We start from the raw sequence: 22,814 nt of genomic DNA, 5'->3' as shown, positions 1-22,814 counted from the left end.
CACCTCCTTGCTGCAACCTTCTCTCAGATAGCTGCAGAGAATGATCAGGTCTCCCCTCAGCCTCCTTTTCTCTACACTCAAAAAAAAAAAAAAAACAGTTCCCTCAGCTGCTGATGATAACACTTGCTTTCTAGTCCCTTCACCAGCTTTGTTGCTCTTTGCACATACTCAAGCAACTCAATATCCTTCTGTGGTGGTTTTACTCGGGTGGGCACCAGAGTTCCACCATGGCCGCTCTCACTCCCCCTCCTCAAAGAAAAAGGGGGAGAACAAACACAAAGGGCTCAAGGTCTGAGATAAGGATGATTTAATTAAAGGCAAAAGGAAGAGGGAAAAAAAAAAGCAAAGGTTGCACGGAAGCACAGAGAGAGAAAGGCAGTTACCCTCTACTTCCCATCAATGAGAAACATTCAGCCACATCCTGGGATGCAGGGCCTCAATACACTTACTGATTGTTTGGGAGAACACACGATTCCACAATTAGAGCCCCCGCCTCTCCTTCACCTTAACCACATTTATTGCTGAGTGACATCATATGGCATGGAATAGCCCTTTGGTTGGTTTAGGTCAGCTGCCCCAGTCATGTCCCCTCCCCATCACTTACACACCCCCAGCCTCCTGGCTCTTGGGGGGTTGGAGGGAGTCCTGACGCTGTGCCTCTATTGGGCAGCAAGAGATGAAACGCTGGTGTGACACCAGCGTTCTTCTAGCTCCACGTGCAGAGCACAGCACTGTATTGGCTGCTGCAGGGAAAGTTAGCATCCCAGCCAGACCCAGCACACCTCCTTGTAGTGAGGGGACCAAAATGAACACAATATCTGAGATGTGTTGTAACCAGAGCCACATCCCAAAGGACCATTACTTCCCCACTCCTGATGGCCTCACTGTTTCTGATGAGATTGGCCTTCTTGGTAACAGGGGCACACTGCTGGCTCATGATCAGCTGGCTGTCAAACAAAACCCTCGGGACCTTGTCTGCCAGCACACCTTCCATCCACTCTTCCCCAAGCCTGAACGGGATTATTACATCTGTCAATCCCACGGAATGGGGTTGTTAGGACCCAAGAGCAGCACTTGGCACTTCCTTTCATGAGGAAGCCTGTGCATCTCTTCTTGCTGCACTCCAGCTGACCTGGCCATTTGCCCCTGACACTGCTGTTGATCCCATGTGCCCCTACAGGCAATGTGGGAAAGGGCTGAGCTGAAGGCAATTCTCTGCCCTCTTCAGCAGCTCAATACAGTTCTGCTGCTCCTCCCCGTTCTCTGTCACAGTAATGCACTTAGAGAAGGCGAGGGGCCCTGGGAGCAGGTTTGTGTTAAAGCTCAGCTGGATTTCCTGTCCCTGTGTGAACAGCACAGATGTAGTGGGCTGAGTCCTGGGGGACCAGGGCATGCAGGGACAGAGAAGATTTCGACTGGGAATTGTCCCGGGAAGCTGTAGCTCGGCCCTCCACCACTTTGCCATACTGTATTATGCTACCATAATAGTTGATGTAGGACAGCCACTCGAGACTGCCACCGGGTGCCTGACGGTACCACAAGACATCATAATAATCTCCGAAGCTGAGTCCGGATGCCTGGCACGAGAGATGCACGGAGTCTCCAGGTGCTCGCAGACCTCCACCAGACGCCACCAGACTCGATTCAGCACACACGCCTGCAGAAGGAGAGCACAGGGAGTGGGGCAGTGTGTACCTACGGGTGGAGGACGATGCTCTCTAGAAGCTCCAGCGACTCCAGCACAGCACAGCCCATAACGCCAACCGCCTTGCTCCCGACAAAGCCCCTGGCCAGGGGCATTGCCCCAACTGCCCTCCTCGGGGTCACACGGGGCTGCTCCCAAAGCGTCCCCGACCCCGACAGCCTCCCTCTCCCGCACGCCCCGGCCCCGGCCCCGGCCCCGCTGCCCTCCCCGCCCGCCGCTCACCGGCCGGCCCCAAGGCCAAGGCCAAGGCCAGCAGCCGCGGCCCCAGCCCGGCCGCCATCGGGCCCTGCCGCGCCCGGCGGGAGGCGGACAGGAGCAGAGCGGGGCCGCGCTCGGGCCGCTCCTGCCCGCACCACAAGTCGGGCCCTCGCCGGGGCAGCGCCCACCGCTCCGCCCGCCCAGGCCCGGCCCAGCCCGCCCCCCGCGGGGCCGCGGCCCCTTCGGCGGAGGAGGAGGCGGCCGCGGGGCGGGGCGCGGGGCAGCTCGGGGGCGGCGGAGGAGCGCGGCGCCCCGGCAGCCGGAGGGAGGGAGGCTCCTGGCCCTGGCCTCACCGTCAGCTGGCCGGTGGACCGACAACCCACACATCAGAAGGAGTGCCCCCGAGGCTAACTAGCAGAAAAGTCGCAATTCAACCTGGTGCGTCTCAAACGTTTTGAGCACGTTCCGGGAGAAATTGATATTGGAGGGTTGACTCATGCACGTGTCTTATTTGGATTAAGGCCTTAAAATATCAATAAATTGTAAATATCTCTCTGGAGGCTGTACAGAACTAGAAAACAAAAAACACAACAACAACAGACAAAAAAAACTCCTTTCTTTCCTTCCTTCCTTCCTTCCGTCCTTCCTTCCTTCCTTCTTTCCTTCCTTGTAAGGACTGCTCTGCAACAATTACAACATCAGAATGACATCAAGATTAATTTCACCCTAAGTCCAAAACACAGCACCCTACCAGATACTTGCAGGAAAATTAACTCTATCCTAGCCAAAACCAGGATACTGGCTCACTTGTAATGAGGGATTTCATGAGTAGGCCCACAATCTGAAAGAATCCCTGGACACCCCTCTACTGGTGCATCATGCAGCACAGGCCACAGCTGCAGTCTGTCCGAGCCCATGTCCAGGCTGGCCCCTTTGCTGGGCTGTGAGAGTGAGCATGGGGAGGGTGAGAAGCCCTAGCAGGAGGTTCGTGTCAGGGAACATCTCAGCTTTCTGTCCCCAAAGGGGCAGCACAGAAGTAGCAAGTGGAGTCCCAGGGATGCAGGACATGCGGGATGATATATTTCACCACCTAGAAACTGTCCCAGGACGTGGTGGCACACCCACACATGGCAGCCTTCCATAAGGGGTAGGAATAGGAATTTTTGTTCTTGAGGGACCAAGAGGAATGTGGACCTGTGTGCATTCTAGTATCATGAGGTGCTATAGTCATTGACAATCAGCCTGCATCCCCAGATGGTGACATGCATGGAAATCACAGAACTGTAGAATCATTAAGGCTGGAAAAGACCCGTAAGATCATCACGTCCAACCATCAACCTTACCTAACAAATCCTGTCATGGATAGGATAAAAAATAACATACCACTTAGTGTCCATCCCGCCTCCCGCAGGACTGCAGCCTCTGGAGGAGGAGGAGGTGGGCACGGGGAAGAGAGCAGGGTGGGGAGGAGTGTGTCACCCCAGCAGCCAGAGGCTTCTGGCCATGGCCTCCTCGCGCTGCCCCAGTCTCACACAGCACGGCAAAGACGTTCCTGCTGAGGGGATGGCAAACCTCACAAGGAGGGCTTTAAACTAGAAGGAAGGTGGGGAAGGAGAGAGGAACCAGAAGCCCTGTGAGGAAGTGACTGATGCAGCTGCTGAGCAAAGAGCATGGCACGATGTGACAGGGAGGATTCACAAAATCATCAAAATGGGGCTTAAGCAGGACGATCACTTCCCTAGTCCTCATGGCCACACTGTTACTGATGCAGGTCAGGATGCCATTGGCCTTCTGGGCCACAGGGGCACACTGCTGGCTCATGTTCAGCTGGCTGTCAGACAAAACCCTCAGGTCCTTTTCTGTCAGGACACTTTCCATCCACTCTTCCACAAGTCTGAACGGGATTGTTATGACCGTCAATCCCACGGAATGGGGTTGTTAGGACCCAAGAGCAGCACTCGGCACTTCCTTTCATGAGGAAGCCTGTGCATCTCTTCTTGCTGCACTCCAGCTGACCTGGCCATTTGCCCCTGATACTGCTGTTGATCCCATATGCCCCTACAGGCAATGTGGGAAAGGGCTGAGCTGAAGGCAATTCTCTGCCCTCTTCAGCAGCTCAATACAGTTCTGCTGCTCCTCCCCGTTCTCTGTGGCAGTGCCACACTTAGAGAAGGCGAGGGGCCCTGGGAGCAGGTTTGTGTAAAAGCTCAGCTGGATTTCCTGTCCCAGTGTGAACAGCACAGAAGTAGTGGGCTGAGTCCTGGGGTAGCAGGGCACGCAGGGAAAGATAAGTCTTGGACTGGGAATTGTCCCGGGAGGCTGTGGATCGGCCCTGCACCGCTTTTCCGTACTCTTTTGTATTACCAGATGTGTTGATGAAGGACACCCACTCAATCCTGCCACTGGGTGCCTGGCAGTACCACAGCACATGGTAACTTCTGAAGTTGAATCCGGATCCCTGGCAGGAGAGGTGCATGGAGTCCCCGGCTGCTTGCAGACCTCCACCAGACTCCACCAAGCTCCACTGTGCCCCCACACCTGCAGAAAGAGAGCAGAGGGAGTGGGGCAGTTTGTGCTCATGGACAGAAGAGGATGCTAACCAGAAGCCCCAGCAACCCCAGCCCGGCACAGCCTGAGCTGCCAACCCGCTTGTTCCCAAGAAAGACCCTGACTTGGTGAAGGCAATGTGGCTTGGGAGCAAGTTTATGTTTAAAATTGGCTGGATTTCCTGTTGCTGTGCGAACCACACAGAAATAGTGGGCTGAGTCCTGGCGGCGCAGGCCATGCAAAAGCAGAAATGCCACTGACCGGGAATTATTGCGGGAGGCCGTGGCTCTACCTTTTACCCCTGGCAGGTAATGAATGTCTGAAGAATCATAGCTGATGTAAGAGACGCACTCAAGACTGCCACTGGGTGCCTGACGGTACCACCAAAAATAATAGTTGATGTAAGTCAAGGCATATCCCTGGCAGGAGAGGAGTACGGAATCCCCAGGTGCTCGAACACCTCCGCCGGACTCCACAACCCTTGGCTGTGCCCACACCCCTGTGGAAAAAGAGTACATGGAGCCAGACAGTACAATGTTTCCCAGCCGCATGGTTGCTCCCAGCACAGCCTGAGTAGCCAACAGCCTTGCTCCCGACAAAGCCTCCGGCCAGGGGGCACTGCCCCGACTGCCCTCCTCGGGGTCACACGGGGCTGCTCCCAAAGCGTCCCCGACCTCGACAGCCTCCCTCTCCCGCACACACCGGACCCGGACCCGGCCCCGGCCCCGCTGCCCTCCCCGCCCGCCGCTCACCGGCCGGCCCCAAGGCCAAGGCCAAGGCCAGCAGCCGCGGCCCCAGCCCGGCCGCCATCGGGCCCTGCCGCGCCCGGCGGGAGGCGGACAGGAGCAGAGCGGGGCCGCGCTCGGGCCGCTCCTGCCCGCACCACAAGTCGGGCCCTCGCCGGGGCAGCGCCCACCGCTCCGCCCGCCCAGGCCCGGCCCAGCCCGCCCCCCGCGGGGCCGCGGCCCCTTCGGCGGAGGAGGAGGCGGCCGCGGGGCGGGGCGCGGGGCAGCTCGGGGGCGGCGGAGGAGCGCGGCGCCCCGGCAGGTGCCTGGTGGTTCCCTCGGATTACTCGAGAGGCCTGGATGCAGAAAACCCGAGTGGCCTCCATGCAGAAAGCCACCCGAATGCCGCAAGCCCCTGCTCTGCTACAGATCACGACTGCCTCGGAACTGATCACCTGGCCAGGCACATGATAAATCATCTCTAACTCAATCATCCACACTGACCGCCCGCGAAACTAGTGGTTCCTCCACAGCAAACAATTCCAGCAGTTCACCTCTTCTGCACAAGAAAATAGCCCCATTTAGGACCAGAGGGAAAAGCTGTCCAGTGTTTAACCATGGAATCATAGAATCATAGAGACCAACAGCTCCTTGCTGCCACCTTCTCTCAGATAGCTGCAGAGAATGATCAGGTCTCCCCTCAGCCTCCTTTTCTCTACACTAAAAAAAAAACAGTTCCGTCAGATGCTGATGATAACACTTGCTTTCTAGTCCCTTCACCAGCTTTGTTGCTCTTTGCACATACTCAAGCAACTCAACATCCTTCTGTGGTGGTTTTACTCGGGTGGGCAGCTGAAGTCCACCACGGCCGCTCTCTCACTCCCCCTCCTCAAAGAAAAAGGGGGAGAACAAACAACACAAAGGGCTCAAGGTCTGAGATAAGGATGATTTAATTAAAGGTAAAAGGAAGTGGGAAAAAAAAAAGGCCGCACAGAAGCACAGGGAGAGAAAAGCAGTTACTCTACTTAGAATCCACTAGAGACGATCAGCCACATCCTGGGATGCAGGGCCTCAATACACATAGTGATTGTTTGGGAGAACACACGATTCCACAATTAGAGCCCCCGCCTCTCCTTCACCTTAACCACATTTATTGCTGGGTGACATCATATGGCATGGAATAGCCCTTTGGTTGGTTTAGGTCAGCTGCCCCAGTCATGTCCCCTCCTCATCACTTACACACCCCCAGCCTGCTGGCTCTTGGGGGGCTGGAGGGAGTCCTGGTGCTGTTCCACTATTGGGCAGCAAGAGATGAAACGCTGGTGTGATACCAGTGCTCTTCCAGCTCCACATGCAGAGCACAGCACTGTATGGGCTGCTGCAGGGAAAGTTAGCATCCCAGCCAGACCCAGCACACCTCCTTGTAGTGAGGGGACCAAAATGAACACAATATCCGAGATGTGTTGTCACCAGAGCCACATCCCAAAGGACCATTACTTCCCCATTCCTGATGGCCTCACTGTTTCTGATGAGATTGGCCTTCTTGGTAACAGGGGCACACTGCTGGCTCATGTTCAGCTGGCTGTCAGACAAAACCCTCAGGACCTTTTCTGTCAGCACACTTTCCATCCACTCTTCCACAAGTCTGAATGGGATTGTTATGACCGTCAATCCCACGGAATGGGGTTGTTAGGACCCAAGAGCAGCACTCGGCACTTCCTTTCATGAGGAAGCCTGTGCATCTCTTCTTGCTGCATTCCAGCTGACCTGGCCATTTGCCCCTGATACTGCTGTTGATCCCATGTGCCCCTACAGGCCATGTGGGAAAGGGCTGAGCTGAAGGCAATTCTCTGCCCTCTTCAGCAGCTCGATACAGTTCTGCTGCTCCTCCCCGTTCTCCATGGCAGCAGTACAGGTAGAAAACACGAGGGGAGCAGGTTTGTGTTAAAGCTCAGCTGGATTTCCTGTCCCTGTGTGAACAGCACAGAAGTAGTGGGCTGAGTCCTGGGGTAGCAGGGCACGCAGGGACAGATAAGCCTTGGACTGGGAATTGTCTCGGGAAGCTTCGGCTCGGCCCTCAACCGCTTTGCCATAGTATTTACTACGACTACTTCTGTCAATGAAGGACACCCACTCGAGACTGCCACCGGGTGCCTGACGGTACCAGAAGACATGATAATCTCCAAAGTTGAATCCGGATCCCTGGCAGGAGAGGTGCACGGATTCCCCTGGTACTCGAACACCTCCACCAGACACCACCAGCTTCCATTGAGCACACACACCTACAGAAGAAGAGCAGAGGGAGTGGGGCAGTGTGTGCCCACAAGTGGAGACAGAAGTTCCCCAGCCACCTCAGCACCGCCAGCTGAGCACAGCCTGATCCGCCAACTTGACAGATAGAAAGCCGCCAACAACCGTCCTCGGGGCTCAGACAGGGCTGCTCCCAAAGCGTCCCCGACCCCGACAGCCTCCCTCTCCCGCACACACCGGACCCGGACCCGGCCCCGGCCCCGCTGCCCTCCCCGCCCGCCGCTCACCGGCCGGCCCCAAGGCCAAGGCCAAGGCCAGCAGCCGCGGCCCCAGCCCGGCCGCCATCGGGCCCTGCCGCGCCCGGCGGGAGGCGGACAGGAGCAGAGCGGGGCCGCGCTCGGGCCGCTCCTGCCCGCACCACAAGTCGGGCCCTCGCCGGGGCAGCGCCCACCGCTCCGCCCGCCCAGGCCCGGCCCAGCCCGCCCCCCGCGGGGCCGCGGCCCCTTCGGCGGAGGAGGAGGCGGCCGCGGGGCGGGGCGCGGGGCAGCTCGGGGGCAGCGGAGGAGCGCGGCGCCCCGGCAGCCGGAGGGAGGGAGGCTCCTGACCCTGGCCTCCCGGCGCTGCCCCCGCCTTGAGCCCCGCGCAGCCCGGCAGGAGGGACCCGGCAGTGCCGCGCCGGGGCCACACCGAAAAGGTGCTCGGCCGCTCGCTGTCTGCTGTGCCCACGAGAGCCGGCAGTGAGAGGCTCCCCTCTGCCATCCTGCAGCTGCAAACACCCGTGCTCAGGAGCTCTTGCTCCCGTTGCAGCCTGAGCACTGCCATTAGTGTCAGGGAGGGAGAAAGAGGGAGACAGCCAGGGCATGAAGCGGAGCAAAGCATTTGTGGCCGATAGGTGGACCTCCAATGGGGGGCTGTCGAGCAGGAACTACCGTGGAGGGAGAGATGAGCCAGCAGCCCTGTGAGGGAGTGACTGACACGGGTGCTGAGCAAAGGGCATGGGGTGATGTGACAGGGAGGCTTCACAAATCAACAAAAGGGCGCTTAAGCAGAACCACCTTCAGCACTTGCATGTAGCCCAGGAAGTGCCCACAAGGCACCATCAAGGAGAAATCCTGCAAGCCCTTTCTAGGCAGAGGGCATGCTGGGGTGCCTCTCCAAGTGTCATAGGAGAAGGTAGGGCTTAGGATGGAAAAGGCTGTTCAAGAGGGAACTCCATTTGCGGTGTCCTCAAAGCTCAGACTTCATGGGTACGTCACGGCTTAAGTCATGAAACTGTGCAGCTTGATCAGTGCTGCACCATGACAGGACACGACACCTGCTGGTTTCACCCCGAGCTCCAATACGTCGTACTGAACCAGTAGGGACACCACAGACACCCACAAACAGAGATAAAGGGGAGCAGAAGAATGCAAGTATTGTACAAACTCAAAGATGACGATGTGTGCTAGCAACTACTTGGAAGATAAGATGAATACAAGCTCAATATGATTTCAATCGCATTGAAAGGGATGAGCATGGGGAGTAGGAGAAGGCAGAAAAGGAGCCGCATGCTCTCAGTGCAGACTTAGACGCACCGTCAGCTGGCCTGTGGACCAACAACCCACTCATCAGATGGGATCCCCGTGAGGCTACCTGGCAGGAAAGTCACAATTCAACCTGGTGCATCTTGAGCATTTGGAGCATGTTCCAGTGGATATTCATACTGGAGGGGTGACTCATGCACGTGTTATTTAGATTAAGGCCTTAAAGAATCAGTAAATTGTAAATATCTCTCTAGAAGCAGTACAGATGTAAAACAAACAAACAAACAAACAAACAAACTCTCTCTCCCTCTTTTTTTCCTTCTTTCTTGCATTCTTTCCTGCTTTCTCTTCAACTGTTATATATTTATTTCCTCCCTTTCTGTAGTGGTTTAACCCCGCTGGCAGGTAAGCACCACCAGCCGTTCAATCACACTCCCCCCTCCCTCTCTGGAACAGGAGAGACAATCAAAAAAGAATTAAAATGAAAGCTTGTGGCTTGAGATAGACACAGTTTATTAGAATAGCAAAGGAAAGGTAATAATAGTAATAATAGTACTACTACTACTACTGTGTACGAACAAGTGATGCACAATGCAATTGCTCACCACACGCTGACCGATGCCCAGCCTATCCCTGAGCAGCCGGTGCCCACATCCCCACCAGCCACCCCATATTAATTGTTTAGCAGGATGTCCTATGGTACGGAATGCCCCTTTGGCCAGTTTGGGTCAGCTGTCCAGGTTCTGTCCCCTCCCAGCTCCTGCTGCACCCCAAGCCTGCCCACTTGCAGGAGAGTGTGAGAAGCTGAAAACTCCTTGGCTTAGTGTAAGCACTGCTCTGCAACAATTAAAACATAAGTGTGACATCAAGATTAATTTCACCCTAAGTCCAAAACACAGCACCCTACCAGACACTTGGAGGAAAATTAACTCTATCCTAGCCAAAACCAGGATACTGGCTCACTTGTAATGAGGGATTTCTTGAGTAGTCCAACAATCTGAAAGAATCCCTGAACACCTCTCTACTGGTGCATCACACAGGACTTTGGACCTGTGTGCATGCTGGTATCATGAGATGCTATAGTCATTGACAATCAGCCTGCATCCCCAGATGGTGACATGCATGGAAATCACAGAACTGTAGAATCATTAAGGCTGGAAAAGACCCGTAAGATCATCAAGTCCAACCATCAACCTCACCTACCAAGTCCTATTATGGATAGGATAAAAAAACATGCCACTTAGTGTCCATCCTGCACCCTGTGGGGCTGCGGCCTCTTTGGCAGAAGAGGAGGGTGCGGGGCAGGGAGCAGGGTGGGGAGGAGCGTGTCACCCAGCAGCCAGAGGCTTCTGGCCGTGGCCTCCTCGCATTTTCCCAGTCTCACACAGTGCAACAAAGACGTTCCTGCTGAGGGGATGGCAGACCTCACAAGGAGGGCTTTAAACTAGAAGGAAGTGGGGGGAAGGAGAGAGGAACCAGAAGCCCTGTGAGGAAGTGACTGATGCAGCTGCTGAGCAAAGAGCATGGCACGATGTGACAGGGAGGATTCACATAATCATCAAAATGGGGCTTAAGCAGGACAATCACTTCCCTAGTCCTCATGGCCACACTGTTTCTGATGCAGGTCAAGATGCCATTGGCCTTCTGGGCCACAGGGGCACACTGCTGGCTCATGTTCAGCTGGCTGTCAAACAAAACCCTCAGGTCCTTTTCTGTCAGGACACTTTCCATCCACTCTTCCCCAAGTCTGAATGGGATTGTTATGACTGTCAATCCCACGGAATGGGGTTGTTAGGACCCAAGAGCAGCACTTGGCACTTCCTTTCATGAGGAAGCCTGTGCAGCTCTTCTTGCTGCACTCCAGCTGACCTGGCCATTTGCCCCTGACACTGCTGTTGATCCCATGTGCCCCTACAGGCCATGTGGGAAAGGGCTGAGCTGAAGGCAATTCTCTGCCCTCTTCAGCAGCTCAATACAGTTACACAGTATCACAGATTTCTAGGTTGGAAGAGACCTCAAGATCATCGAGTCCAACCTGAGTTCTGCTGCTCCTCCCCGTTCTCTGTCACAGTGCCACACTTAGAGAAGGCGAGGGGCCCTGGGAGCAGGTTTCTGTTAAAGCTCAGCTGGATTTCCTGTCCCTGTGCGAACTGCACAGAAGTAGTGGGCTGAGTCCTGGGGGACCAGGGCATGCAGGGACAGAGAAAACTTGGACTGGGAATTGTCCCGGGAAGCTGTGGCTCGGCCCTCCACCGCTTTGCCATATTCTATTGTGCTACCATCATAGTTGATGTAGGACACCCACTCGAGACTGCCACCGGGTGCCTGACGGTACCACAAGATATCATAATAACCAAAGTTGAATCCGGATCCCTGGCAGGAGAGATGCACAGAGTCTCCAGGCGCTCGCAGACCTCCACCAGACTCCACCAGACTCAATTCGGCACACACGCCTGCAGGAGAGCACAGGGAGCGGGGCAGTGTGTGCCCACGGATGGAGGAGGATGCTCTCTAGAAGCCCCAGCGACTCCAGCCCAGCACAGCACAGACAGAAACGCCAACCGCCTTGCTCCCGACAAAGCCCCTGGCCAGGGGCACTGCCCCGACTGCCCTCCTCGGGGTCACACGGGGCTGCTCCCAAAGCGTCCCCGACCCCGACAGCCTCCCTCTCCCGCACACACCGGACCCGGACCCGGACCCGGCCCCGCTGCCCTCCCCGCCCGCCGCTCACCGGCCGGCCCCAAGGCCAAGGCCAAGGCCAGCAGCCGCGGCCCCAGCCCGGCCGCCATCGGGCCCTGCCGCGCCCGGCGGGAGGCGGACAGGAGCAGAGCGGGGCCGCGCTCGGGCCGCTCCTGCCCGCACCACAAGTCGGGCCCTCGCCGGGGCAGCGCCCACCGCTCCGCCCGCCCAGGCCCGGCCCAGCCCGCCCCCCGCGGGGCCGCGGCCCCTTCGGCGGAGGAGGAGGCGGCCGCGGGGCGGGGCGCGGGGCAGCTCGGGGGCAGCGGAGGAGCGCGGCGCCCCGGCAGCCGGAGGGAGGGAGGCTCCTGGCCCTGGCCTCCCGGCGCTGCCCCCGCCTTGAGCCCCGCGCAGCCCGGCAGGAGGGACCCGGCAGTGCCGCGCCGGGGCCACACCGAAAAGGTGCTCGGCCGCTCGCTGCCTGCTGTGCCCACGAGAGCCGGCAGTGAGAGCCTCCCCTCTGCCATCCTGCAGCTGCAAGCACCCGTGCTCAGGAGCTCTTGCTCCCGTTGCAGCCTGAGCACTGCCATTAGTGTCAAGGAGGGAGAAAGAGGGAGACAACCAGGACACGAAGCTAAGCACAAGCTCATCATGAGCACCAAATTCCCTTTTAATTGCCTTGAAAGGACTGAGCAGGGGGCATAAGAAAAGGAACAATAGAAGGAGCCACGTGCTCTTGGTGCGGACTCAGACTCACCATCAAGTGTCTGTGGACTGACAACCCATCCATCAGCAGGGGTGCCCCAGATGCTAATTGCCAGGAAAGAAGATGGTATTTGAACCAGTGCCGATCCAGTGGAGCCTCATAAGGGCAGATTACAGGGAGACAATCACCTCCCTCGACCTGATGGCCACTCCTCTTTTAATGCAGCCCAGGATGCACTTGGCCTTCTGGACTGCAAGCGCGCACTGACACCTCATGCCGAGCTTTTCATCCAGCAGAACCTCCAAGTCCTTCTCGGCAGGGCTGCTCTCTGTGAGTTCTTCATCCAGTCTGTACTCACATCTGGGATTGCTCTGGCCCAAGTGCAGCACCTTGCACTCAGACTTGTTGAACCTCATTAGGTTCACGTGGGCCCACTTCTCAAGCTTGTCCAGGTCCCTTTGGGTGGCATCCCTTCTTTCTATTCTATCAACAACAGAATTTGCCTACAGGACAAGGTGTGTGGATTTTTCTTGAGGGCTGGCATGCACAGGCATATCTGTTCTTCTTCATAGCCTACTGCCAAAGTGAGTTTGCCTGTAATTTCCCCAGAGCTTAGCCTATTCCTCTGGACAGGTTCACTGCAGCTGCTTGCTGCCTCTTGGGTACTTGCAGTGCAATTAGCATGAGCCATAGCCTGAGGCTAAGGTGGGAGAGAAGAGTTTTGAGCAACAAGGGAGTCTCCCAACCCCTCCTGTACTATCTTCTATGGAATATCTCCTAGAGAAAGACCTTGGGCACACTGCAGGAGATTCAGCAATCCCATTGTCTGCAGGGACTGTAAAGGCCTAGGGCTGTAGTAGCCTCCCTGGCCCTTGTCTGGAGCAAGTACTGCCAACTGGGATGCTGCTGGTGACAGGCCATGTAAATATAAGAAGCGTTGGACCTGTAAGTGCATCGCAGGGTCTCTGTGTACTATGCTCAGCCCCGCAATGCAGACTTCATTGCTTGGATCTCACTGCCCTGAAACGCAACTGAAGTCACAGCACAGCTCTTCACACAACTGCTTTTCTTTTTCCAGCCCATGGAAATGGCCTAGGGATGGGTCATTGAGGGGAGTAACAATGGAAACCGGCAACATTTTTTCTAAAGCCCAAGTGAAGAAGGAGACCAAAGGCAGGCAGAGAGGGGCTGCAGGCAGGTAAAGTAGGCAAGCTGCTTTGGTGACCAGAAATATGTTGAACATCCTCCTCAGACTACAATACTGCTTTGGAGACTTCAGAGAAAGGAGTGATTAAGAGAAAGGAACTCTTGCAGAAAGGACAGGGCCATCTGTGGTGTACAGTGATGCACCTTTGCTCTCTGGGAGCAGCGTACAGTTGACACAGCCAAAACCAGCCCTGCAGCTCACACAGTTTTCGCCATGCCCTGCAAAGGGGTTTTTGTTAAAGCTCTGCTGTATTTCCTGTCCCTGTGCGAACAGCACAAAAATAGCGGGCTGAGTCCCCCACATGCAGACGGTGGAGGGAAAGAGATGACTCGGCCCGCGAATTGTCCCGGGAGGCTGTGGCTCGACCTTTTACTGCAGCCCCATATTGCTTTGTAGTACCAGATGGCTGGCTGATGTAAGACACCCACTCGAGACTGCCACCGGGTGCCTGACGGTACCACCATACAGCAAATGAACTGAAGGTGAATCCGGATCCCTGGCAGGAGAGCTTCACAGAGTTCCCAGCTGCTTGCAGACCTCCACCAGACTCCACCAGCCTCCACTGTGCCCACACACCTGCAGGAGAGCACATGGAGTGGGGCAGTGTGTGCTCACAGAAAGAAGAGGATGCTAACCAGAAGCCCCAGCAACCCCAGAACAGCACAGCCTCAGCTGCCAACCCCCTTACTCGCGAGAAAACCCCTGGCCAGGGGCACTGCCCCGACTGCCCTCCTCGGGGCTCAGACGGGGCTGCTCCCAAAGTGTCCCCGACCCCGACAGCCTCCCTCTCCCGCACACACCGGACCCGGCCCCGGCCCCGCTGCCCTCCCCGCCCGCCGCTCACCGGCCGGCCCCAAGGCCAAGACCAAGGCCAAGGCCAGCAGCCGCGGCCCCAGCCCGGCCGCCATCGGGCCCTGCCGCGCCCGGCGGGAGGCGGACAGGAGCAGAGCGGGGCCGCGCTCGGGCCGCTCCTGCCCGCACCACAAGTCGGGCCCTCGCCGGGGCAGCGCCCACCGCTCCGCCCGCCCAGGCCCGGCCCAGCCCGCCCCCCGCGGGGCCGCGGCCCCTTCGGCGGAGGAGGAGGCGGCCGCGGGGCGGGGCGCGGGGCAGCTCGGGGACAGCGGAGGAGCGCGGCGCCCCGGCAGGTGCCTGGTGGTTCCCTCGGATTACTCGAGTGGCCTGGATGCAGAAAACCCGAGTCTCCTCCATGCAGAAAGCCACCCGCATGCCGCAAGCCCCTGCTCTGCTACAGATCACGACTGCCTCGGAACTGATCACCTGGCCAGACACATGATAAATCATCTCTAACTCAATCATCCACATTGACCGCCCGCGAAACTAGTGGTTCCTCCACAGCAAACAATTTCAGCAGTTCACCTCTTCTGCACAAGAAAATAGCCCCATTTAGGACCAGACGGAAAAGCTGTCCAGTGTTTAACCATGGAATCATAGAATCATAGAGACCAACACCTCCTTGCTGCAACTTTCTCTCAGATAGCTGCAGAGAACGATCAGGTCTCCCCTCAGCCTCCTTTTCTCTACACTAAAAAAAAAACAGTTCCCTCAGCTGCTGATGATAACACTTGCTTTCTAGTCCCTTCACCAGCTTTGTTGCTCTTTGCACATACTCAAGCAACTCAATATCCTTCTGTGGTGGTTTTACTCGGGTAGGCAGCTGAATTCCACCACAGCTGCTCTCTCGCTCCCCCTCCTCAAAGAAAAAGGGGGAGAACAAACAACACAAAGGGCCCAAGGTCTGAGATAAGGATGATTTAATTAAAGGGTAAAAGGAAGTGGGGAAAAAAAAAAAGGCCGCACAGATTCACAGGGAGAGAAAAGCAGTTACTCTACTTAGAATCCACTAGAGACGATCAGCCACATCCTGGGATGCAGGGCCTCAATACACACAGTGATTGTTTGGGAGAACACACGATTCCACAATTAGAGCCCCCGCCTCTCCTTCACCTTAACCACATTTATTGCTGAGTGACGTCATATGGCATGGAATAGCCCTTTGGTTGGTTTAGGTCAGCTGCCCCTGTGATGTCCCCTCCCCATCACTTACACACCCCCAGCCTGCTGGCTCTTGAGGGGTTGGAGGGAGTCCTGACGCTGTGCCACTATTGGGCAGCAAGAGATGAAACGCTGGTGTGACACCAGTGCTCTTCTAGCTCCACGTGCAGAGCACAGCACTGTATGGGCTGCTGCAGGGAAAGTTTGCATCCCAGCCAGACCCAGCACACCTCCTTGTAGTGAGGGGACCAAAATGAACACAATATCCGAGATGTGTTGTCACCAGAGCCACATCCCAAAGGACCATTACTTCCCCATTCCTGATGACCTCACTGTTTCTGATGAGATTGGCCTTCTTGGTAACACGGGCACACCGCTGGCTCATGTTCAGCTGGCTGTCAAACAAAACCCTCAGGTCCTTTTCTGTCAGGACACTTTCCATCCACTCTTCCACAAGCCTGAATGGGATTGTTGTGTCCATCAGTCCCAAAGAATGGGGTTGTTAGGACCCAAGAGCAGCACTCGGCACTTTCTTTCATGAGGAATCCTGTGCATCTCTTCTTGCTGCACTCCAGCTGACCTGGCCATTTGCCCCTGACACTGCTGTTGATCCCATGTGCCCCTACAGGCAATGTGGGAAAGGGCTGAGCTGAAGGCAATTCTCTGCCCTCTTCAGCAGCTCAATATAGTTCTGCTGCTCCTCCCTGCTCTCTGTGGGAGTGGCACACCTAGAGAAGGCGAGGGGCCCTGGGAGCAGGTTTGTGTAAAAGCTCAGCTGGATTTCCTGTCCCTGTGAGAACTGCACAGAAGTAGTGGGCTGAGTCCTGGGGTAGCAGGGCACGCAGGGACAGATAAGCCTTGGACTGGGAATTGTCCCGGGAAGCTGTGGCTCGGCCCTCCACCTCTTTGTCATACTTTATTCCGCTACCATCATAGCGGATGTAGGACACCCACTTGAGACTTCCATCGGGTGCCTGACGGTACCACCAGACAGAATAATCTGCAAATCTGAATCCAGATCCCTGGCAGGAGAGATGAACAGAGTCTCCAGGTGCTCGCAGACCTCCGCCAGACTCCACCACACTCAATTCGGCACACACACCTGCAGAAGGAGAGCACAGGGAGTGGGGCAGTGTGTGCTCACAGACAGAGGAGGATGCTCTCTAGAAGCTTCAGCAACTCCAGCACAGCCTGAGCCAGAAACGCCAACCCCGTTGCTCCCGACAAAGCCCCTGGCCAGGGGCACTGCCCCGACTGCCCTCCTCGGGGTCACACGGGGCTGCTCCCAAAGCGTCCCCGACCCCGACAGCCTCCCTCTCCCGCACACACCGGACCCGGCCCCGGCCCCGGCCCCGCTGCCCTCCCCGCCCGCCGCTCACCGGCCGGCCCCAAGGCCAAGGCCAAGGCCAGCAGCCGCGGCCCCAGCCCGGCCGCCATCGGGCCCTGCCGCGCCCGGCGGGAGGCGGACAGGAGCAGAGCGGGGCCGCGCTCGGGCCGCTCCTGCCCGCACCACAAGTCGGGCCCTCGCCGGGGCAGCGCCCACCGCTCCGCCCGCCCAGGCCCGGCCCAGCCCGCCCCCCGCGGGGCCGCGGCCCCTTCGGCGGAGGAGGAGGCGGCCGCGGGGCGGGGCGCGGGGCAGCTCGGGGACGGCGGAGGAGCGCGGCGCCCCGGCAGGTGCCTGGTGGTTCCCTCGGATTACTCGAGTGGCCTGGATGCAGAAAACCGAGTGGCCTCCATGCAGAAAACCACCCGCATGCCGCAATCCCCTGCTCTGCTGCAGATCACGACTGCCTCGGAACTGATCACCTGGCCAGACACATGATAAATCATCTATATCTCAATCATCCACGTTGACCTGCCAGGAAACTAGTAGTTTCTCCCCAGCAAACAAATTCAGCAGTTCACCTCTTCTGCACAAGAAAATAGTCCCGTTTAGGACCAGAGGGAAAAGCTGTCCAGTGTTTAACCATGGAATCATAGAATCATAGAGACCAACACCTCCTTGCTGCCACCTTCTCTCAGATAGCTGCAGAGAATGATCAGGTCTCCCCTCAGCCTCCTTTTCTCTACACTAAAAAAAAACCAGTTCCCTCAGCTGCTGATGATAACACTTGCTTTCTAGTCCCTTCACCAGCTTTGTTGCTCTTTGCACATACTCAAGCAACTCAATATCCTTCTGTGGTGGTTTTACTCGGGTGGGCACCTGAGTTCCACCATGGCCGCTCTCACTCCCCCTCCTCAAAGAAAAAGGGGGAGAACAAACAACACAAAGGGCCCAAGGTCTGAGATAAGGATGATTAAATTAAAGGGAAAAGGAATTGGGAAAAAAAAAAAAAAAGGCCGCACAGATTCACAGACAGAGAAAAGCGGTTACTCTACTTCGAATCAATGACAGACGATCAGCCGCATCCTGGGATGCAGGGCCTCAATACACGTAGTGATTGTTTGGGAGAACACACGATTCCACAATTAGAGCCCCCGCCTCTCCTTCACCTTTCCCACATTTATTGCTGGGTGACATGATATGGCATGGAATAGCCCTTTGGTTGGTTTAGGTCAGCTGCCCCTGTGATGTCCCCTCCCCATCACTTACACACCCCCAGCCTGCTGGCTCTTGAGGGGTTGGAGGGAGTCCTGATGCTGTGCCACTATTGGGCAGCAAGAGATGAAACGCTGGTGTGACACCAGCGCTCTTCTAGCTCCATGTGCAGAGCACAGCACTGTATGGGCTGCTGCAGGGAAAGTTAGCATCCCAGCCAGACCCAGCACACCTCCTTGTAGTGAGGGGACCAAAATGAACACAATATCCGAGATGTGTTGTCACCAGAGCCACATCCCAAAGGACCATTACTTCCCCATTCCTGATGACCTCACTGTTTCTGATGAGATTGGCCTTCTTGGTAACACGGGCACACTGCTGGCTCATGTTCAGCTGGCTGTCAAACAAAACCCTCAGGTCCTTTTCTGTCAGGACACTTTCCATCCACTCTTCCCCAAGTCTGAATGGGATTGTTATGACTGTCAATCCCACGGAATGGGGTTGTTAGGACCGAAAAGCAGAACTCGGCACTTCCTTTCATGAGGAAGCCTGTGCAGCTCTTCTTGCTGCACTCCAGCTGACCTGGCCATTTGCCCCTGACACTGCTGTTGATCCCATGTGCCCCTACAGGCAATGTGGGAAAGGGCTGAGCTGAAGGCAATTCTCTGCCCTCTTCAGCAGCTCAATACAGTTCTGCTGCTCCTCCCTGTGCTCTGTGGCAGTGCCACACTTAGAGAAGGCGAGAAGCCCAGGGAGCAGGTTTCTGTTAAAGCTCAGCTGGATTTCCTGTCCCTGTGCGAACTGCACAGAAGTAGTGGGCTGAGTCCTGGGGGACCAGGACATGCAGGGACAGATAAGCCTTGGACTGGGAATTGTCCCGGGAAGCTGTGGCTCGGCCCTCCACCACTTTGTCATACTTTATTCCGCTACCATCATAGCGGATGTAGGACACCCACTTGAGACTTCCATCGGGTGCCTGACGGTACCACCAGACAGAATAATCTGCAAATCTGAATCCAGATCCCTGGCAGGAGAGATGAACAGAGTCTCCAGGTGCTCGCAGACCTCCGCCAGACTCCACCACACTCAATTCGGCACACACACCTGCAGAAGGAGAGCACAGGGAGTGGGGCAGTGTGTGCTCACAGACAGAGGAGGATGCTCTCTAGAAGCTTCAGCAACTCCAGCACAGCCTGAGCCAGAAACGCCAACCCCGTTGCTCCCGACAAAGCCCCTGGCCAGGGGCACTGCCCCGACTGCCCTCCTCGGGGTCACACGGGGCTGCTCCCAAAGCGTCCCCGACCCCGACAGCCTCCCTCTCCCGCACACACCGGACCCGGCCCCGGCCCCGGCCCCGCTGCCCTCCCCGCCCGCCGCTCACCGGCCGGCCCCAAGGCCAAGGCCAAGGCCAGCAGCCGCGGCCCCAGCCCGGCCGCCATCGGGCCCTGCCGCGCCCGGCGGGAGGCGGACAGGAGCAGAGCGGGGCCGCGCTCGGGCCGCTCCTGCCCGCACCACAAGTCGGGCCCTCGCCGGGGCAGCGCCCACCGCTCCGCCCGCCCAGGCCCGGCCCAGCCCGCCCCCCGCGGGGCCGCGGCCCCTTCGGCGGAGGAGGAGGCGGCCGCGGGGCGGGGCGCGGGGCAGCCCTGTGAGGGAGTGACTGACACAGGTGCTGAGCAAAGAGTAGTAATTTAAGAGTGAGCAAGTATCAGTAGAAATCAGCACTGGCCACTGTCTGCAATGGCCATTGGTTGCTCTATATAGGAAGAGGTGTCTTATGCCCCCTTACGTTGTGAACGTGGTAGGGGAAAGAGAGGGGAGCACCAAATCACCCCTTTATGGTCTGACAGCCACATGTACACACACCCTTCCAGGGTAGTTGGCATGTGGCTGTTCTTATCCATGGGGATTGCCATAAGGGTGAAGATAAAAGAGAGTTTTGCTTGGTTTATAATTATAAATCATGGTGCCACAGGGGGCTTGGACCTGGTTTGCTGTGTGTCAACATGGGAAGTCACATTCTCCCAGTGCCACAATATGGTCTGCCTCATGCTTGAGCTCCAGGCTAAGTCCTACCCCTCATGGAGGGCCTGTAGGGAGTAGAAGGGCCCTAGCCCAGGCCCATACTACCTCATGGGAGGAAAGGGGAAAAATGGGAGGGGGTGGGCACAGGGGACATCCTCTTCCCTGATGTCATGATCTAAAGGGTTACTTGAGCTGCGAGTGTATAGAAATAGGTCAATACAGAAAATCAATCTCAGAAAATATTGACACTCAGAAACTTGCCCAGGAGTGGGGCTAAATAAATAACAGTCTCACTTTGAAGGTCCGTGTCATGGAGTTTGGAGTCAGTCAAGTATCCCCAGTGAGGGTTTGATTTCTTTAGGAAATCTTGTAGGAGAAAGAAAAGTTTGTGCAGCATGGGAAGTTGTTAGACAGAGAAGCTCCATTTTGTATAGAAAATGAGTCATCCTTACATCACAGAGATATAAAAGAGTGTAGTACACCACCTCTTAGAGCAGCCAATAGGTGCTTCTAATTTCTATTTTTCCTCTGAGACAACCAACAGACGATGATTACTTTCTCAGAAGATGACAAATTACTTTCTCAGACTTTCTTATTTCCTTTCAGGTGAAATACACAATAGCAGTTGCCAGTTCCTAACTTCTCAGGATGTCTTCTCCTTTTTCCAGATAATTTTCACTTTTTCAGATGATAAGCTGTTTTTACAGTTCCTTGGTTTTGCCCTTATTGATGGTATCTTCAGGATGTCTCTAGTTTACAGGTATGCAGCTGCACTACAAAGAGGCCAGCTGTGCTTCTCAAGGATGCTGCTGGTTCACCGACCTGGCAGTTCTCAGTCTGACGTACATTTTCTTCTGTCAGTATTTTAGCAAACGTTTTCTGACAGTATTTTTCCCATCAGGGATAGGTCACTTTTATGGCTGCTCCAATCACATGAAAGAAGCTGGGAACGTTTTCTTCCCAAGCACAGCAGGAGAGATGGGGCAAGAGCAGCTTCTTGTTGCCGTGGGTAATGCTGAGTCCTGCCTGAGCTCAGGGCTGGCCAAACCAAATTGCCTTTGGGCCCCCAGTGCTACCAGACACAAAGCAGAACCTACCCATCTTCATGTTCATTTTCATCTTTATCTCCATCTCCATGTTCGTCTTCATCTCATCTATTGCTGTCTCCTGGATCTCAGGAGTGGGGACACCTTTTATTAACATATAGATCCTCTCGTTTTGTATGCACACACCAAAACCAAACAAACAAAACCAATGGTTTCTATTGTTTGATTGAGCATTTCTTAGTTTTACTGTGCTTTCTTAAGATTTTCTCTGTGTTTTTACTTTACAAAAAGCTGACTTTATGCTGACTGGGTGGTGGGAGGATCATCATTTGATCATCTGTAGAACAGGGAAGGATACTCAGCTCAGTGATTAGGCATTAGGATGTTTGCCTGCTCTTTGGCAGCTCTGCAAAGAGGTGGAGGATGAGGGTCTGTGGACCATTAGATAGTTGTGGCAAAAGCTGGGAACAAAGCAGAGCCACAGAGACTCTGGTTCTGACCAAAGCTGGATCAGGACCTCTGCCAGAATACTGTCATACTTGTTTGACTGTATGCTGGGGTGTGAGCAGGTGATGATGTGTGAGGTGATGTGCTAGTAGTCTCTGCTGATGGCTCCTGCTGCACTTGGGCTCTGCCTGCAGCCACTGCTGAGAAAGGAGGAGGAGAAGCCAAAGATCACTAGTGATCTTTGAGCTCTGATGACTCTTTTCCCCAAAAAAAAAATAAAATTGAAGAACATTGTTGGTGAGACAGAGCCAGGCCAGAATGTATAGAGGAATGTACCCTGCTGCACATGGGCTCTGCCTTCAGCCTCAGCTGCAAAGAAAAGAAGAATAAAACTCAGAAAATTACTTGCTCACTCAGCAGGAAAGGGGAGAAGAATACAGTTCGCGGATGAACATTTTTTTGTGAAGAATATATGGACCATGGCCCTGGAGTGACTAACTCAAGTTATATGCCTGGTAATTCCAATGAACACTGGTGTCTTAATTGCCCTATTCATAATTACTTTGAATGCACAAGGAGTCTGTTAGTGGTAATATAAACCTGCGGTGAAGATCTTGATGAGTATCATTGGCATGGAAAAAAAAAACAACAGTGGGTGGGATGTGTTTGAACAAGGGAGCTGAGCTTGGACGAGACACCCATTAAGCTCAGCATCCCTCTGGTGCACAGGGAGATCATTTTACTCTTGTCACCCTGTGATCCCTATGCTGTGAAATCCCTCACAGGAAGGAGCGACAGCTGCCTGTTTGCCTTCAGGAGAACCAACCTGACATGGGCTGGATGGGAATCTGTCTCCTCTGCGATGCATTTCTGAGACAATGCTGGCAGGTCTTTATAGACAGGTGTGAGGAGATGGGCCTGGCTCCAGCATTGACTCCCAGGAGGACCTGGCAGTGTCCAGGGGTGGAAATCCCTGACTGACAGGCACTATCAGGAGCATTGCAGCAGTCTGCTTCTCCTATACATCCCAAGGCACAAGACAGAGGAGACATGCTTGGGGACTGGAAGAGATCTCTGACAGTCTTAAAAGATCCATGAGGTTTCCACTGTGTCCTCCCTTCAGGCATATCTGTCGGCCATGGCAGAGTTAACATTGAACGTACCATTAATATGATATGGTTGAATGTTCACAGAAGGCAAAAGAACTCAA

At 55.6% G+C, this 22,814-nt stretch overlaps 1 pseudogene and 1 gene segment (V, D, J or C); both read right to left on the bottom strand.

The window, feature by feature from the left end:
* Window positions 1-292: 292 nt before the first annotated feature.
* Window positions 293-6,000, bottom strand: LOC136786830 (Ig heavy chain V region 6.96-like). The segment is given in 3 exon segments: window positions 293-1,657; window positions 4,268-4,441; window positions 5,203-6,000. Coding segments are annotated over 3 exon segments (573 nt in total).
* A 3,427-nt stretch (window positions 6,001-9,427) lies between these two features.
* Window positions 9,428-11,737, bottom strand: LOC136786733 (immunoglobulin heavy variable 3-48-like; annotated as a pseudogene).
* Between the last annotated feature and the right edge of the window lie 11,077 nt (window positions 11,738-22,814).

This window comes from Anser cygnoides, chromosome 22, assembly GCF_040182565.1.
Source record: "Anser cygnoides isolate HZ-2024a breed goose chromosome 22, Taihu_goose_T2T_genome, whole genome shotgun sequence".
NCBI lineage: Eukaryota > Metazoa > Chordata > Aves > Anseriformes > Anatidae > Anser > Anser cygnoides.
Note: the sequence above shows the minus strand (reverse complement) of the source record. Positions and strands in the feature narration are given on the sequence as shown.